Source organism: Venturia canescens, chromosome 3 (assembly GCF_019457755.1).
Source record: "Venturia canescens isolate UGA chromosome 3, ASM1945775v1, whole genome shotgun sequence".
NCBI lineage: Eukaryota > Metazoa > Arthropoda > Insecta > Hymenoptera > Ichneumonidae > Venturia > Venturia canescens.
Genome location: NC_057423.1, coordinates 15,489,034 through 15,505,035, shown reverse-complemented (window position 1 = coordinate 15,505,035; position 16,002 = coordinate 15,489,034). Strand labels below are relative to the sequence as shown.

Sequence of the window (16,002 nt, the reverse complement as noted above, 5' to 3'; positions counted from 1 at the left end):
ACGAGAATCACAACCTCGAAAAAACTACTTGTGAGTGTCGACAAACCACCCTCAAATTTTTCGCCTCAACGAAAAACGTCATTCACAATGCGTCAGTATCGAATGAAAAAATATCACGTATCCGTCGCGTTCCAAATTCGTCCAATCGCAAACACGTAAACCTCGAAATGTGCGAAGTACGAGCATCGACGTTATCGAATCTTTTCACTCTTCAAACTAACGAACAATCTTAAAATATTCAAGTCCCGTAGTTTTGTTTGCGATTAGAAACGAGCGTTGAGTTCGCCCGCAGAACTTCCCTTGAACTAATTTTCCTTCTCCTTAGAATCAAGTACGTTGCTAATGGAACTTATGCGACGACTGATTCAGAATACTATAAGAATGTGCGTTTTTTTTCATTCATTTATGCGGCCCTCGATCTCCTGACTGTGTCAGAGGAACAAATTGCAATGGTACGAAGAATTATTAAAGTCATCTCAATGGCTTTAATTGCTATTCTATTCAAATTCCGTCGGTTTTATGACTTTTTACTCTTTATATAACTTGGTCTTGAAAGATCGTAAAATTCAAATGTCGAAAATTGTTTCATTAAATTTTCGTCGTACTTCAATACATAGATAGGAAGAACAGGAATTGTAACCAGCTCATCAATATTGGAATATAACTTTTCACAAGATTGAAAACAGAAGTCTTAGATAGAACACACTGAATCTTCGGTTGCCCCTCTTGACGTAAAATGAGGTATACACGTAAAAATTCATACTCACTTTTGGCTTGCCACAGTGGCGTTTCGTCGCAAAAATGAAGAAATTTACATAGCGGATATCGTCAAAGAGTGTATATTGAATTATCTAAAGATACGCCCGATTGAGATGGGATCCAACGAAAAGGTTTGAAAAAAATGTTGTCAATCAAAACCGATCTTATGTTGGTTCATATTTGTACGTTAAAAATTTGTAACATGAAGTCAAGAGTATTTCCTTATCGATTGTAACGGAATGTAATAATATAAATCTGTTTTGAAACAAAGTTTTTTCACTCAGCTGCGATTGTATTTTTTGTTGCTCATTCGATGGTCTTCATTTATCCTACATAGTATATTTTTAATGAACTCATTACGATCACCGTTCTCAATAAAACTTTGCAATCGCACTTCTTATACCGAGATAAGCATTATTCCGAACGATTATCATTAGTATATCCAAGGTTCCCTCCTCCACAAAAGTGGGACGGTATAAAAGAACAAGGGCCACGACTTTCCTTGACAATTTAGTTTATGCTATAACGCAGAAAATCGTCCAACGATAAGTCTTCGTGAGTGGAGTTCGCTCAGACGTTTCCCTCTGGTTTTTTCAACGCTAAATCATGAAAGAGCATCGATCAATTATCATCTTGATCACCATCATTCTCGAAATCATTGGCGCGGCTCGTATCGATCAAACAATCGACTTGAAGCGCAGAAAATTCGAAGGTTAGTCGTAGATCATTTTTTTTCGAATACTCTAAAAACACGGAATAATTGGTGCAGTTCATTAGCTCAAGAAAATTATCCACTGTCAGATAAACATAACCAAGTTTCGAGCACCTTGATGTTTTTCAAACGGTTATTCGAGAAATCATTTTAAAAGTTTTCATAAATTTTTCATCCATTCAAGCTCAATATACCTACAATAACTGAAGCAGAGAAAAAACGAAGCATTGAAATCACATCAAATTATTTTGAATAAAGATGTTTAGCTTGTCAATGATTCTAAATTGGGTCGGATATTTGACTCTCGTGCTTAACCCAGATTCCAATTGGCATAATCGAATTATTAAAGGATAACTCATCCGTAACGTTAAATTTCAATGATACAATGAATTATTTTTATTTTCAAATGTTGGATATGTCGTCCGAGTTTTTTTGTATCCCATAAAAATTCTGATACTGCTAGTAGTTTTTCACTGTTTGAATAATAAATACATGTTATTTATTTATTTTTATTTTTTTTAATCACCCAGATGAAATGATGGACCGAAAAATGCACGACGACTTCATAATGAAGAGAGAATCTCGAAAGTTTGGCGACGAAGTTTATCCAGAAAATCCAAATACTGGTGTATGGTTTGATCACGAGACAGGTATGGTACACTAAAGCATAATCAGTCACGTGTTATCGTTCAATATTTTTCAACTCGCACTCGATATTTCGATACAATAAAACGTGCAAAATTGATGACAGAACTGATAATTCAATTAATCTCGTTGCACGTGGTCAAAAAATGATTGAATCTTAAGAGTGTTCTGTTTTTTATAAGAATAAAATGTTAACGAAACTTATCCTCAGGTTGGCGAATCCGATATATTTGAAACTGATAAATTTCACATTTCACATAATTTCAATAGTTTACGTTGATGTCATGATAAAACTGAAAATTCAAGTATGCTTCGATGATCATTGATAATTTTGTTGATAAATTCCTCGAGATCCAGCATATCTAAGCTATCTACACTTGTGATTGAGATAAGCTTCTGAAAGTCGAACGATTATAAAAAATTGTATAAACACAAGGAAATATCATCACGTACAGTAACCACTTCATGAATTATGGATCTCTGCATGTTTGGAGTATATCAAAACATTGATAAACCGTCTCGACCGTACTGTTTAATAATGATAAATCTTCTTCGCTTGATAAATCGAGCTCAAAAAATAACATTTTTCGTCGCGAGATCCCACTAAACTTTTTTGTGAATTCTGTCATTTATGGCACGTATGAATAATCAGTAATCTGATCCATTCATTCCTTTCTCAGTTTTATAGATTTCTTTTACTACATCCAATGGACACCACTTATTTTATTACAAGTTGAATCTTTTTAAAAAATTGGAATTTAAAATAGGACAACTTTGTTGAAATATCTGTAATTTATTTCCTGTCAGTTAAAACGAAAATAATTAGACGAAAAATATATCATTGCCACTGTAAAATCCAACGAAATTTTAATTTTTTCTCATCTTCATCGTGCAGACAATTCGTTCTGGTATGAAGACGCCCAGATAGTACTCAAGAAAAAGCTTCAAAGGAGCCTAAACACAGGAGTCGCTAAAAATGTGATTGTATTTTTGGGCGACGGAATGTCAATTCCGACGTTGATGGCGACCAGAACGTACCTGGGACAACTCGAGGGCAAACCGGGCGAGGAAGGCTCTCTTTATTGGGAACATTTTCCTTACACCGGTCTTTCGAAAGTATAATAAAAAATTCTTATTTCCTTACTGAAGTTTAGAAATTATAGCACGACCAACTTTAAGATGATTACGTGCAACTTATTGAAATTTGAATTGTAAACTTCCATCTATTAATGTTATTGAATGATTCAAATATACAAAACGTCATTAGACATGGTGCCTCGACAAACAAGTGCCGGATTCTGCTTGTACCAGCACGGCGTATCTTGGAGGTGTCAAAACAAAGTCAGGAACAATTGGTCTCAATGGAAACGTTGTTCGTGGCAAATGCGAAACTCAAATCAAGGAAAATCATGTTGACTCGATCGCTCAGTGGGCTCAAGATCACGGCAAAGGAACCGGAATTGTCACCACAACAAGGATAACCCACGCTTCGCCAGGTGGAGCTTACGCCCACGTTGCAGAGAGACACTGGGAAAGCGATAGCGATGTGATTATCGGGGGTTACGATCCCAAGGAGTGTGATGATATAGCCAAACAACTTGTTCGCTCGAGTCCTGGCAACAACTTCAAGGTATTTTGATTTCGCAAGTATTCTACTATAGAGCAATTTCAAAATCGATGGTAGCATCTCCCGTAGTAAAGTATATCTATATATGGGGCATTCCACGTCAAATCAGCCACTTCAAAACTTCTAGATTTTTGATTTGGTTCAAAATTTTTCAGATTGTTATACCCATTGAAAGGAGCTCTCTTGATTTTTTCCAGAATTTTTAGTCGATTGGATAGTAAGTTATGATTTTTGGAAAAAAATAGAGATTTTTTTTCTTTTCCCTATAACTTTCCGAAAAGTAGGCCGAATTCAACTTTTTTTTTTAAACTTGAGTGTTTTATTCTGTTCTTTTCGAAGATATTTTTAAAAAAATGATTGGTGTAGATTTTAATCAATTTTTCGCAGTTTTAAGCAAAAACCCATTAATTTCAAGCAATACGACAGTTTCAATTTTTTTCAAAAAATTCTCAAACAAACTTCAACTAATCCAACGATTTTTAAGACTAGTTGCGTTATGGGATCTCGTTTGGTTATATTTTTTTCGTAATTTTGAAAAAAAAATTCACGAATAAAATCTTAGTTTTAGACCTGGACATTCAACCAAAAGTGATGTTTCATACGTGCAATACCATAGCAGTTAGAAAAGTTTAAAAGAGAAGGTAGTCATAAGCCATTGATAAGAGGGGAACTATAGGTGGAACAGTTCCGATCTGGCGAGATCGTTGTTGCAATCCCTTTGGATTGAAGAGGCACTACAAAAAAAACGATTTACGATCGGCATCCGAGGATGCTCAAAAAAAACTTGGTTTAAGTAAGACCCATCAACTGTGCTCTATTTTTTGGCATAGAATATTTCTAATGATCGTTGATAGCGGGTTAATACTATGATGATAGTGACAACGCTGAGATTGAAATAACATTAGGTAAGCAATCCTTACTTAAACCAAGTTTTTTTTGAGCATCCTCGAATGCCGATCGTAAATCGTTTATTTTGTAGTGCCTCTTCAACCCAAAAGGATTACAACAACGATCTCGTCAGATCGGAACTGTCCCACCGATAGTTTCCATCGCATCAATGGCTTATGACTACCTTCTCTATTAAACTTTTCGAACTGCTAATCGCCACCTCGCTTGTAGTCAAATAGGATCTGTAATTCAAAATAGTATTGCACGAATGAAACATCACTTTTGGTTGAATGTCCAGGCCTAAAACTAATATTTTATTAGTGAATTTTTTTTCGAAATTACGAAAAAAATATAACCAAATGAGATCCCATAACGCAACTAGTCTTAAAAATCGTTGATTAGTTGACGGTTTTTTGAGAATTTTTTGAAAAAAATTGAAACTGTCTTATTGCCTGAAATTAATGGGTTTTTGCTTAAAACTGTGAAAAATTGATTAAAATCTACACCAATCATTTTTTAAAAAATATCTTCGAAAAGAACAGAAAAAAACATTCAAGTTTAAAAAAAAAAGTTGAATTTGGCCCATTTTTCGGAAAGTTATAGGGAAAAGAAAAAAAATCTCTATTTTTTTACAAAAATCATAACTTACTATCCAATCGACAGAAATTCTGGAAAAAATCAAGAGAGCTCCTTTCAATGGTTATAACAACCTGAAAAATTTTGAACCAAATAAAAAATCCAAAAGTTTTGAAGTGGCTGATTTGACGTGGAATGCCCCATATATAGGGGAGACCGGGGCAAAACGGGATACCTAAGGAAATATTGAACTTTTCAGAAGTTTGGGAAGTTCTGTCTATTTTTTACTCCCAAAAACTAAGAAATGTACTGGAATTTTGTTCAATTTTCAAAAAAAAAAAATCCGAGGCAAAACGGGGTTCCCCTCAAAAACGCATGAAATTTTTTTACTATGATTTTAATTTAATGCACCTTGGGTGTATTTTACACCCGTAACCAAGTGCTTCCGACTTACCGTTGTAAGCGTTGAAAGCGATCTCAGCGCTTACAACGCTCTAACGTACGTCGAATGCACCCCCTGTAATTCAATTCAAAATTAATTATATGAATAATAACGAAGATTGCCAATGTTTATTTTGTAAAAATTTGTATTCTTTATCCACTGAATCATGGAGTCAGTGCCAAAATTGTGCAGAGTGGGCACATGATTCATGTGCAGGTGTAATCACACATGATGGTCCGCAAACATATATCTGCGATTACTGCCTTCAAATACTTTTTGTATATCTGTGCAAAAACGTTTTCATTTTAAAAGTGATGTAAAAAAAAGAGAATTTGAAAAAAACGAATTGCTTGAAAAAAAAATCAAAATCCAAAAAAAAAAACAAGAGATTTTGGAAAAAATATGTTTCATGTTCTTTTCGGACTAGGATAAAAATTAAAAAAAAAAAGACAAAAAAATTTCTCTCATTTTCCGGGTATCCCGTTTTGCCCCGGTCTCCCCTATCATAAATACAGTCGCTGTCACATGTCAAACGCCTCTCGTGTATTCTACCGGATTTCTCTGTGAGTTTTTATTGAAATCGTGACAAATAAATTTTTTAATGAACAGGAAAGTGGTGTGAATCCGGCTCTGATCTCTTCGGGTGTGGCATATTCGTGTACAATTTGTGATAAAATAATCTTTGCGACCGGCGTAAAAGGTGTCATGGCGTACGCAAACTGCTTCGTATTTTTATTTATTCATTGCGTTGGTGAGAAAAATCTGCTGTCCGAAAACGTACCACAGCCGGAATCAACTAATTAAATCACATTTTTGGATATTTTTTATATTTGCGTAATCAAGAGACGCGGTAGCGGCTCGACGCCATTAAAATCGTTATATTCGCGACAAAATCTGGTAGAGACGGATTTTAGTTTGATTTTTGGACACTTGGCACTGCGTATGTTTCGATGACTCTTGATTCATTCGAATTTTTATGAAAACAAAGAACAAAATTGGTTCAATTCTAAGTGGGCCCAAATAAAATGAGCTCAAACGCGAATACAATCGAGAAAGAATTTCGAAATTCCTCAACTTTTTTTCTTTATTTCGAATATAATGAAAGCTTGCATCTAAGGTCCTCAGTGAAAAATAATGAGCAACACTAGATAAAGAAAATGAAGAAACAATTGAAGCGTCAATGTGTTTTTCATTGAGAAACACAAAAGTTATTTTATCAAATGAATTTTGTCAAAGGTGGTTTTGGGAGGAGGTCGCCGATCATTCCTGCCAAAGGAAATTATCGACGAGGAGGGTGACGCAGGTGTACGTTCGGACGGAAAAAATTTGATCGATGAATGGAAAAAAGATAAAATGGAGCGTAATGGAAGACCCATTTATTTATGGAACCGTACGTCATTGCACGAGATTATCGATTATCCGGAAAAATACGACCACGTGCTGGGTCTTTTCGAGTCTAGTCACTGCCACTATCATCTCGAGGGCTCGCCCGAAACTGAGCCAACGTTAGCTGAAATGACCGAGGCAGCGATCAGAGTACTTCAAAAAGATGAAAATGGATTTTTCCTCTTCGTTGAAGGTGCTCCCTGCATTATTAATTTATCATCACGAATGCACTTCTTTAACGACTTTTTTTCCAATCGACAATCGGGGCTTAGCTAACAGAGATGCAGAAGCTTTTTCATTGCGAGTTTTATGCTTATTTTTTCTCCATCCCCAATGGTCGGAGCCATAATTACAATAAAGAGAAGCGCTTTGTCCAATGACTAGCTCCTCGAAAGGAGATCTGATAAAAAATACCATCCCTTTCTTCGACTCACGATATTCAATCCTGATCCCAAGTTCAAATTCATACCCAAGCGAGCTTTGCGACATCAGCTCATTGATTCATTTACTATTTGGTATACATAAAAAAAACAGGGTTATTTATTGTTATGTCCGAGTAGTCGACCTCAGTTTCTAAATTTTTTCAAAAAGAACTCCGATAAGTAAAATAGAACAGGTTGATCTCAAAGGTAAATTTAAAGGATACTCGACCCTGGTCTGCTTTCATTATTTTTCGCACTAGCATCGGAACTCTCGATACGAATGTTTTCATCGTGATTTTTGTGTATGTTATATATAAAACGATAATAAATCCTTCAGGATACCGGTGAGAAAAAAAAAACAGATAGATCGGCAACGTTGAGAAAATATTGATTTTTCAGGTGGTCGAATCGATCATGCTCATCACAACACATTCGCGACACTGGCTCTCGACGAGACAGTAGAACTTGCTAAGGCTGTTGAGAAAGCAACGGAGTTAACGTCAGAGAAGGATACACTTATCATTACAACTTCGGATCATGCACACACGATGTCAGTTTCCGGTTACCCGAAGAGAGGCAATCCGATCAATGATATCGTTGGAAAAATGGCTAAAGATGACATTCCATATGCGACGCTGACATACGCCAATGGTCCAGGTTACAGACCACCCAATCAGGATGGTTCTCGATACGATCCATCTGAGGGCGATTTTGGTAAGGAAAAACAATTTGTTCATTTCGTCAATTCGAGAATTGGACGAATTATTACAGGCTACATAATGAATATGAACATAACATAAATTTATCTACCTACGAGATTTTTCCTAAACACTCTTTTTTTAGAAATTTTGGATACACGATTTAATAAATCACTTTACATAAACATTCGTGGAATTCGTGGTTTTATATGAAATGCATTCAAGCGTTCAGAGGAATTAAAAAAAACGATGGCATATTCTAAAAAAATCATGTGGATTCAAAATGATACGCAAAAAAATAAGAACCAAAATAAATGTGTAACACAGATAAGGTTAATTCTTGTACTGAGACAAAAAAGATATTCAACGTAATGGCAAAAATTTCGAAACCTGCTTAGTTTTCCAGACTTTTCATTATCGAATTGCCACCAAAAGTGTCTCAATCTCTCACTAATCTCTTATTTATCGTGAAAACGAAAGAAACAGTGCACATTTTAACTTTATATACAATCTTTTACGAAAAAAAATTAATAATAAAATGATTAAAGTGGTTTTTTGCCCAGTTGAAGAGTTTACTTCCGGAATAAGAATTCGTACGGATCCAGAGTTAACATGATTCGGTCATGTCCTTGAAGCGGAAACATTCCTTTTTGATGAAAAATTATTCTGTTGAATAAAATTAGCATTTTGATTACTTTCAGAAAATCCTCGTCACATGTCCCCTGCTCTGGCTCCACTCGATTCCGAGACTCATGGCGGCGATGACGTAGCGATTTTTGCGAATGGCCCATGGGCTCATCTATTCACCGGAACAATACAACAAAGCAACATTCCACATTTTATCGGTTTCGCGTCCTGCATAGGCAAAGGTGAATCAGATGCGTGCAAATTGAATCGTCGGTTCGCTTCCAAGCTGCCCAAATTTCATTGATTCGTATTTTCCCCTTCTAAAAAGTTGGCGAGTAAGGCCCGAAGTTGGTCACCAACAGGGGAAATTGTTGTCGTTTGATTCGTACTGTGATTGATCGCTGGGGCCTGGCTGGGGCTTTCAAATACGGAGTCCTGCTGTCAGTTTGACAAATTTTGTATTGTCAATTTGACAGTTGTGTATACGCTAGTGGTTATAAGTTTTTCCTAGGCGCAGCAGCACAATTAAACCCCTATATAGGGGAGACCGGGACAAAACGGGATAACCGAAAAATGAGAGAAATTTTGTTGTCTTTTTTTTTCAATTTTTATACTTGTCCGAAAAGAACATGAAACATATTTTTTCCAAAATATCTTGTTTTTTTGGATTTTGATTTTTTTTTCAAAAAATTCGTTTTTTTCAAATTCTCTTTTTTTACATCACTTTTAAAATGAAAACGTTTTTGCACAGATATACAAAAAGTATTTGTAAATCTGCGATTACTGCCTCGCAGATATATGTTTGCGGACCATCATGTGTGGTTACACCTGCACATGAATCATGTGCCCACTCCGCACAATTTTGGCACTGAATCCATGATTTAGTAGATTTTGAATTGAATTACAGAGAGTGCGTTCGACGTAATAGAGCGTTGTAAGCGCTGAGAGCGCTCATAGCGTGCGCTCGACTTACGTTTGAGCGCTGTAAGCGCTGAGATCGCTTTCAACGCTTACACTGGTAAGTTGGAAGCACTCCGTTACGGGTACAAAATGCACCCAAGGTGCATTGAATTAAAATCATAGTAAAAAAAAATTTCATAAGTTTTTGAAGGGTACCCCGTTTTGCCTCGAATTTTTTTTTTTTTTTTTTTAAATTGAAAAGAATTCCAGTACATTTCTTAGTTTTTGGGAGTAAAAAATAGACGGAGCTTCCCAAACTTCTGAAAAGTTCAATATTTCCTTAGGTATCCCGTTTTGCCCCGGTGTTCTCTACGTGCGCTTCAGCGCGCGCTATGATATACCCTAGTTTTGAATTAAAAAAGTGTACGACGGAAAACAGAAGATATTTCGCAGAACTTCTCGCGGTATTCTCATTCAAACTCTCCAAGTTCCCCAACAACTTTACTAAATATTATGATATTTTTTTGTAGAGACGCAGAGACTGTGAAAAAAAAATGTAAAAACACGAATGATGATTAAATATTCAATTAAAATTTTGACGAATCAATGTTTTTTTTTTGATAAATTTCCACTTCTCACGACACTATAATAATAAGAAGAAAAAAACATTAAGAACATTGAACCGGAATCGCAGGTCGTTTTGAGTGTTCTTTTATTCCGCAATCTAGTCCATTCATTTGCGGCTCAAAAAAGGGTTTACCTGGAAAGTTTTCTGGAAGTTTTGAAAATTAGTGACTTTCTAGCTTTTGGCCTCCTCTTTTCAAATTTTCACTTTGCAGCCTCGTATATTTGCCGCTCGCGCCGCCATTTTGAAAAAATAGCGGCCGAAATCAGTTTTTCGGCAATATCTCCTTTCTGACTCATTTTACGGTAAAAATAGTCATATAACAAAATAAACTAGAGGGAATTTCCTACAACTTATGTAGTAACCATTTTTTTCGTAAAGTCAATAGTTTCGGCGTGCGAGAGCCGCATACCAAGGTACTTCTACACCAACACGCGTTTTCCGTATATTAACAGAAAAATATTTATTTCCTATTGGTAATCTACAAAATTTTGTTATTCGACTGAAAACATACTTCGAAAACTTGATATTAAAAAAAAAAAAAAACAACATTTTTATTGAAAATTGAAATGTTTTTTCCAATCAATAAATTGGCTTTCAACTCAAGGTAAGGCGTGAAATAGTTACTATCGTTGAAGATATAGATATTTCAAACATATGTGATATTTGTACAATTGTATTTCGTGCCTCTTCCTCGAGATCACTTGGTAGTCCTCCACTCTGTGCCGATCTTACCACCTGTTTAAAGCTAAAAAACGAGACAGTGGCTCCCTCGCGCCCCCGCGGCGGCCACTCTCGGACACTATCCTCATTCTTCATTTTGGTGCCGAAGAAACCACACACTCGTGAAGGGAAAAAGGAGAAAAGTTTTAGTTTCAGAAGAAGGAAAAAAAAAAAAAAGAGAGAATGGGAAAGAAAAGTGACGAAGAAAAAGATCTTCGTGACCGTATAAAACGGCTCGAGAAGAAGATGCGAAAAACGAAAAGACGAAAACACCATAAGAAACGTAAGTTAGCCTATATTTTGTTCCAGATCAACTCGACGCCGTTACAACGGAGGCTCGTGAAACATCCTAGTCGCACTCGATATCTCTCTCAGGCTCAATGGTTAGACGAAAAAAAAAAAAAAAAAGATAAAAAATCTACGTCAGGCGTAGTATGTCGCAAAGGAGGGCGGGTCAGGCCCGCTCTTCTAGCAGTTCAGGACTGCTAAATGCGAAAAATGCTATATTAGTATCCAAGGGATATTGATATACATTTGGAATGAACGAAATTTTTTCCTTGTTTCTGGCCGTAGATTATGAATATTCATCGTCAAGCAGCGGGGCGACAGAGTACGAGGAGAAAAATGAGATTGAGAGAGAGAGACGATCACGTTCACGTGTGTCGAGACGACACAGAGCTTCACGCTCACATTCTCGTTATCGTTCTCGCTCACGCGACAGCGTACGTTCACGCGTGTCGGGGCGACAGAGAGTTGCACACTCACACTCTCGTTATCGCTCTCACTCACGCGACAGTTCACGGTCACGTTTGCGCACCAGGTCGTACGAGCATGAAGGAAGCTTACACTCGGTCCAGGAGCATAACCTTAATCAGGAGCCCAAAAATGACGCAAACGAGGTGACAGATAATGTGAGCGCAACGGATAACACGAGCGGCCAGGCCACTCGGTCGGTAGAAAAAACAATAGAAAACCCGTGCGGCAAGGCCACACAGTCGGTAGAAGAGGACATAACGCTGGACGAGGAAACATTACTCGTTATTGGCAAACGACTGCGTTCAGACAAAAAACTAGCAGAGCCCGTGCACAAAGACATACAAATTCGTTGGGAGGAAATTTATAAAGACGGCTTGCCAAAGGATATAAAAGCCGAATTGTTAAGCAAGCATCCCCAACCGGTCAACATCGCATTCTTAGAGGCGCCGAAGCTCAATATAGAATTAAAGTCTTCAGTGCATGAATCAGTTGCGAACCGAGATAACCGACTGGCTGAAAAACAAGAAAAAGTGACCGTTTGTTTATCGGTTTTGGGCTCGATTCTATCCCAACTTTTGAAAAAAGAGGAAATAAAATCGATTGAGCTAATCGAAAAAATAAGCGATAGCTGTAGAATTCTTGTCGATTTACAAAGAGACGAAACCTTAACACGACGCTCACTGATCATGTCCAACATTCGAGCTTCACTAAGGGAGACGCTCAAGACTGCGGAGGTTGATGAATTTCTGTTCGGCAAACAGCTTGAAGAGCAAGTGAAAGCGGCGAAGCTCCTCGAAAAATCGACCAAGGAATTGAAACTACCAGAAAAAACCACTACCAAACACGTGACAAAAAACTCGAGGGGCCCGCCTCAGCAGACGAGCAGGAAATTCATACAAACACGGCCACCACAGAGAAAGTCGTGGGGCGGGCATTACAAGCAACGCCAGTTTTCTCCCCGCAAGTCTTACTCAACGAGTCACAGGTCGCACAAGAAGCGGAACTAGAGGAGGTGAGTAGTTTGGCTGGTCGACTGAAGTTCTTTACCGAAAATTGGAGATCAATCACATCCGATGAATTTATATTAAACACTATAAAAGGGTTTAAAATACCATTCAAATCAGAGATTCGTCAACAGCAGCAGCCCTGCGAACTCTCGTGGTCAAATAAAGAAATTAAGGACATAACAGAGCAAATAGATAAACTGCTGCAAAAGGGAGCAATTCGAAAATGCGATGCGGAAGACGATCAATTCATATCGAGAATTTTCCTAACGCCTAAACCCGATGGATCTAATCGGCTAATATTAAATCTTAAACCTCTTAATGAGTTTATAGACACGTCACATTTTAAAATGGAAGACAGTAGAACGGCACAGAGGCTTATGTATCGCGATTGTTACATGGTAACGATAGACCTTAAAGATGCGTATTACCTCGTGCCTATTGCGAGCGAGCATAGAAAATATTTACGCTTTTCGTTCCAAGGTCAAATTTTTGAATTCACGGTGCTACCATTCGGCTTGAACTGCGCTCAGTTAATTTTTACAAAGATTATGAAACCTACTGTTACATTTTTAAGGAAAAAAGGACTCATGTCCGTTATATATCTCGACGATATATTACTGTTCGGTCACTCGGTAACAAATTGTTTAGACAACGCCAATCAAACAATAGAACTTTTAGAAAAGCTTGGGTTCGTGATTAATTATGAAAAAAGCAGGTTATCCCCATCGAAAAAATGTATATTTCTAGGCTTGTGTCTAAATTCCGAAAAAATGCAGGTCGAACTACCTCCGGACAAACGGCTAAGTGTATTGAAACTAATTCGTAAATATCAAAAGACCAAAAGATGTAAAATTCGGGATTTTGCTTCATTTATTGGATCTCTTGGATTTTGTTGTCAAGCAGCGACATATGGTTGGGCATATTTGAAAAATTTCGAGAGAGAAAAGGTTAGAGCACTAGAAAAAAATCATGGCAATTACGAATTCGTTATCGAAATTAACCCCGAGTTACAAGCTGACTTCAAATGGTGGAAAAACAATATACTCAAAATAGTTAAACCAATACGTAATTCCAAATTTTCGTTGGAAATTTTTTCGGATTCATCGTTGACGGGATGGGGGGCGTATTGCAAAGAAGAAAAAATTCACGGTTTTTGGTCTCAAGAGGAACGTAGACTTCACATAAATTGCCTAGAGTTGCTTGCAGCCTTTTTTGCGCTGAAAAGTTTCGCAAAAAACTTGAGCGACTGCAATTTACTGTTAAGAATTGACAATACAACAGCAATTTCTTACATCAATCACATGGGTGGTATGGGCAGTAAGAAATTAAGTGAAGTAGCAAAAAAGATATGGTTATGGTGCGAACGTCGCAATATTTGGCTTTTCGCTTCATATATTCAGTCAAAAAGTAACGGTGAAGCGGACTTTGAATCTAGACGATTAGAGCCTGAGACGGAATACGCACTATCGGAACAAGCCTTTCGAAGAATTCGGAAAGTATTGGGCAACCCGGATATCGATTTATTTGCTAGTCGGACTAACAAAAAATGTAGCAGTTACATTTCATGGAAAAAGGATCCAGGGTCAATTGCCGTTGACGCGTTTACAGTTGACTGGACGCGTTATTTCTTTTATGCTTTCCCCCCTTTCTCGGTGATTACTAAAACGCTAAGAAAAATAGAGCAGGAAAACTCACGGGGTATTTTAATAGTACCGGACTGGCCGTCACAACCCTGGTACCCATTGTTTATGAGTATGACAGAATCGAAACCTTTAAGATTTAAACCAGACATTGATCTACTTCGTTCGTCTAACAGAGAACCCCATCCACTGTGGCCACAGTTGTCGTTGCTAGCGGGGATTTTATCAAGAAAGCATTAGCGAGGAGAGGAATATCTGATAGGGCAGCAACAATCGCCTTGGCCTCAGTCTCTAAGTCAACGTTGAAGCAATACGAATGCCCGATTAAAAAATGGCGTCAATTTTGTGTTCGAGAGAAGTTGGACCCCTTATTGATAAATTTTACAGCACTTCAAGATTTCCTCGCCGAAGAATTCTTTAACGGAGCTTCGTACACGACGATCAATTGTTATAGATCGGCTATGTCATTTGTATTTGGCCCGAACGTTGCAGAGGATCCAGGGATAAAAAGAATTTGCAAAGGCGCATATAAGATTCGTCCACAAAAACCCAAGTATAATTCTACATGGGACCCGAAAGTGGTACTCGAACGTCTGGCCAAATGGACACCAAATAACGATATTTCATTGAAACAGCTGTCTAGCAAACTAGCGACACTGTTAGCGTTAGTGACGGGACATAGAATACAGACATTGTCACTGATAAACATTAATGATATAAATGTATCAAACGACAGGATAGAAATTAAGATCCCTGCGCAAATAAAAACCTCAGGGCCAAAGAGAAAGCAGCCCGTACTAATCCTGCCGTTTTTCGATAAAAAAGAGATTTGCGCTGCGCAAACGTTACTCGACTACCTAAAAGTAACACAAGAAATTCGCGGAGAAACGGAAATTTTATTTATATCATTCAAAAAACCGCATAAAGCAGTGGGTACGCAGACTCTAAGTAAATGGATCAAAAAAGTATTAAAAGAGAGCGGAATTGATACGGACTGTTTTGGAGCATATAGCACCCGACACGCTTCGACATCTGCGGCAAAACGCGTGGGTGTCAACATTGATACGATTAGGGCAACAGCGGGCTGGACTAACGAATCCAAAACATTTACGAGGTTTTACGATTTAAACATAGTACAAGATAAAACAGAATTTGCCAAGGCTATTTTGAACTTATAAGATTACTATGTAAACATTACTATAATAAACACGATCCGGTGAGTTATAATATCAAAAAAAAAAAAAAAAAAGAATTAACTCGTACATGCTAAGAGTTAAATAGGAATAAAGTTTCGGTTCAAACGTGAAGTGTAATAACCGAAACAGGGAGTGTGTTGAGTCGTAACGTAACTTTAAACATCTACCAAGTGATCTCGAGGAAGAGGCACGAAATACAATTGACCGATTAAACGAACTTACCTGTAAGTGAAGTTCAATCGTAATTGTATGAAGGGCCTCTTCCGAAGAGATCAGTCCCGCCCATAAAAATAAGGCAAATTTTTTCCTTTGATCCCATAGCTGATTTAAATCAGCCCCATACACGTTACGACAGACTTTGAATAATGAGGAT

At 37.4% G+C, this 16,002-nt stretch overlaps 2 protein-coding genes across 2 annotated transcripts; both read left to right on the top strand.

Annotated features, from left to right (window-relative positions):
* The first annotated feature begins 952 nt into the window (after nucleotides 1-952).
* On the top strand, nucleotides 953-9,426 carry LOC122407485 (membrane-bound alkaline phosphatase-like). Its single transcript, XM_043413729.1, has 7 exons — nucleotides 953-1,471; nucleotides 2,002-2,121; nucleotides 3,012-3,232; nucleotides 3,384-3,746; nucleotides 6,886-7,228; nucleotides 7,857-8,171; nucleotides 8,857-9,426. Exons 1-7 carry the CDS (start codon nucleotides 1,366-1,368, stop codon nucleotides 9,084-9,086), a joined length of 1,698 nt encoding a protein of 565 aa, XP_043269664.1. The 5' UTR covers nucleotides 953-1,365; the 3' UTR covers nucleotides 9,087-9,426.
* Nucleotides 9,427-11,464: 2,038 nt separating this feature from the next.
* Nucleotides 11,465-15,611, top strand: LOC122407996 (uncharacterized). The gene is made up of 5 exons (XM_043414484.1): nucleotides 11,465-11,539; nucleotides 11,604-11,853; nucleotides 11,937-12,255; nucleotides 12,612-14,289; nucleotides 14,610-15,611. The coding sequence occupies exons 1-5, from the start codon at nucleotides 11,465-11,467 to the stop codon at nucleotides 15,609-15,611; spliced, it is 3,324 nt and encodes a 1,107-aa protein (XP_043270419.1).
* The last annotated feature ends 391 nt before the right edge of the window (nucleotides 15,612-16,002 follow it).

What these genes read in the sequence shown, in the direction of transcription:
- LOC122407485 (XM_043413729.1), top strand. Translation starts at nt 1,366, where the DNA reads ATGAAAGAGCATCGATCAATTATCATCTTGATCACCATCATTCTCGAA. An exon ending in ATGGTTTGATCACGAGACAG is followed by an intron (nt 2,122 to 3,011) that starts GTATGGTACACT and finishes TTCATCGTGCAG; the next exon opens with ACAATTCGTTCTGGTATGAA. An exon ending in CTTACACCGGTCTTTCGAAA is followed by an intron (nt 3,233 to 3,383) that starts GTATAATAAAAA and finishes AAACGTCATTAG; the next exon opens with ACATGGTGCCTCGACAAACA.
- LOC122407996 (XM_043414484.1), top strand. Translation starts at nt 11,465, where the DNA reads ATGTCGCAAAGGAGGGCGGGTCAGGCCCGCTCTTCTAGCAGTTCAGGA. An exon ending in AAGCTCAATATAGAATTAAA is followed by an intron (nt 12,256 to 12,611) that starts GTCTTCAGTGCA and finishes TGAAACTACCAG; the next exon opens with AAAAAACCACTACCAAACAC. An exon ending in CCTTTCGAAGAATTCGGAAA is followed by an intron (nt 14,290 to 14,609) that starts GTATTGGGCAAC and finishes TTCGTCTAACAG; the next exon opens with AGAACCCCATCCACTGTGGC.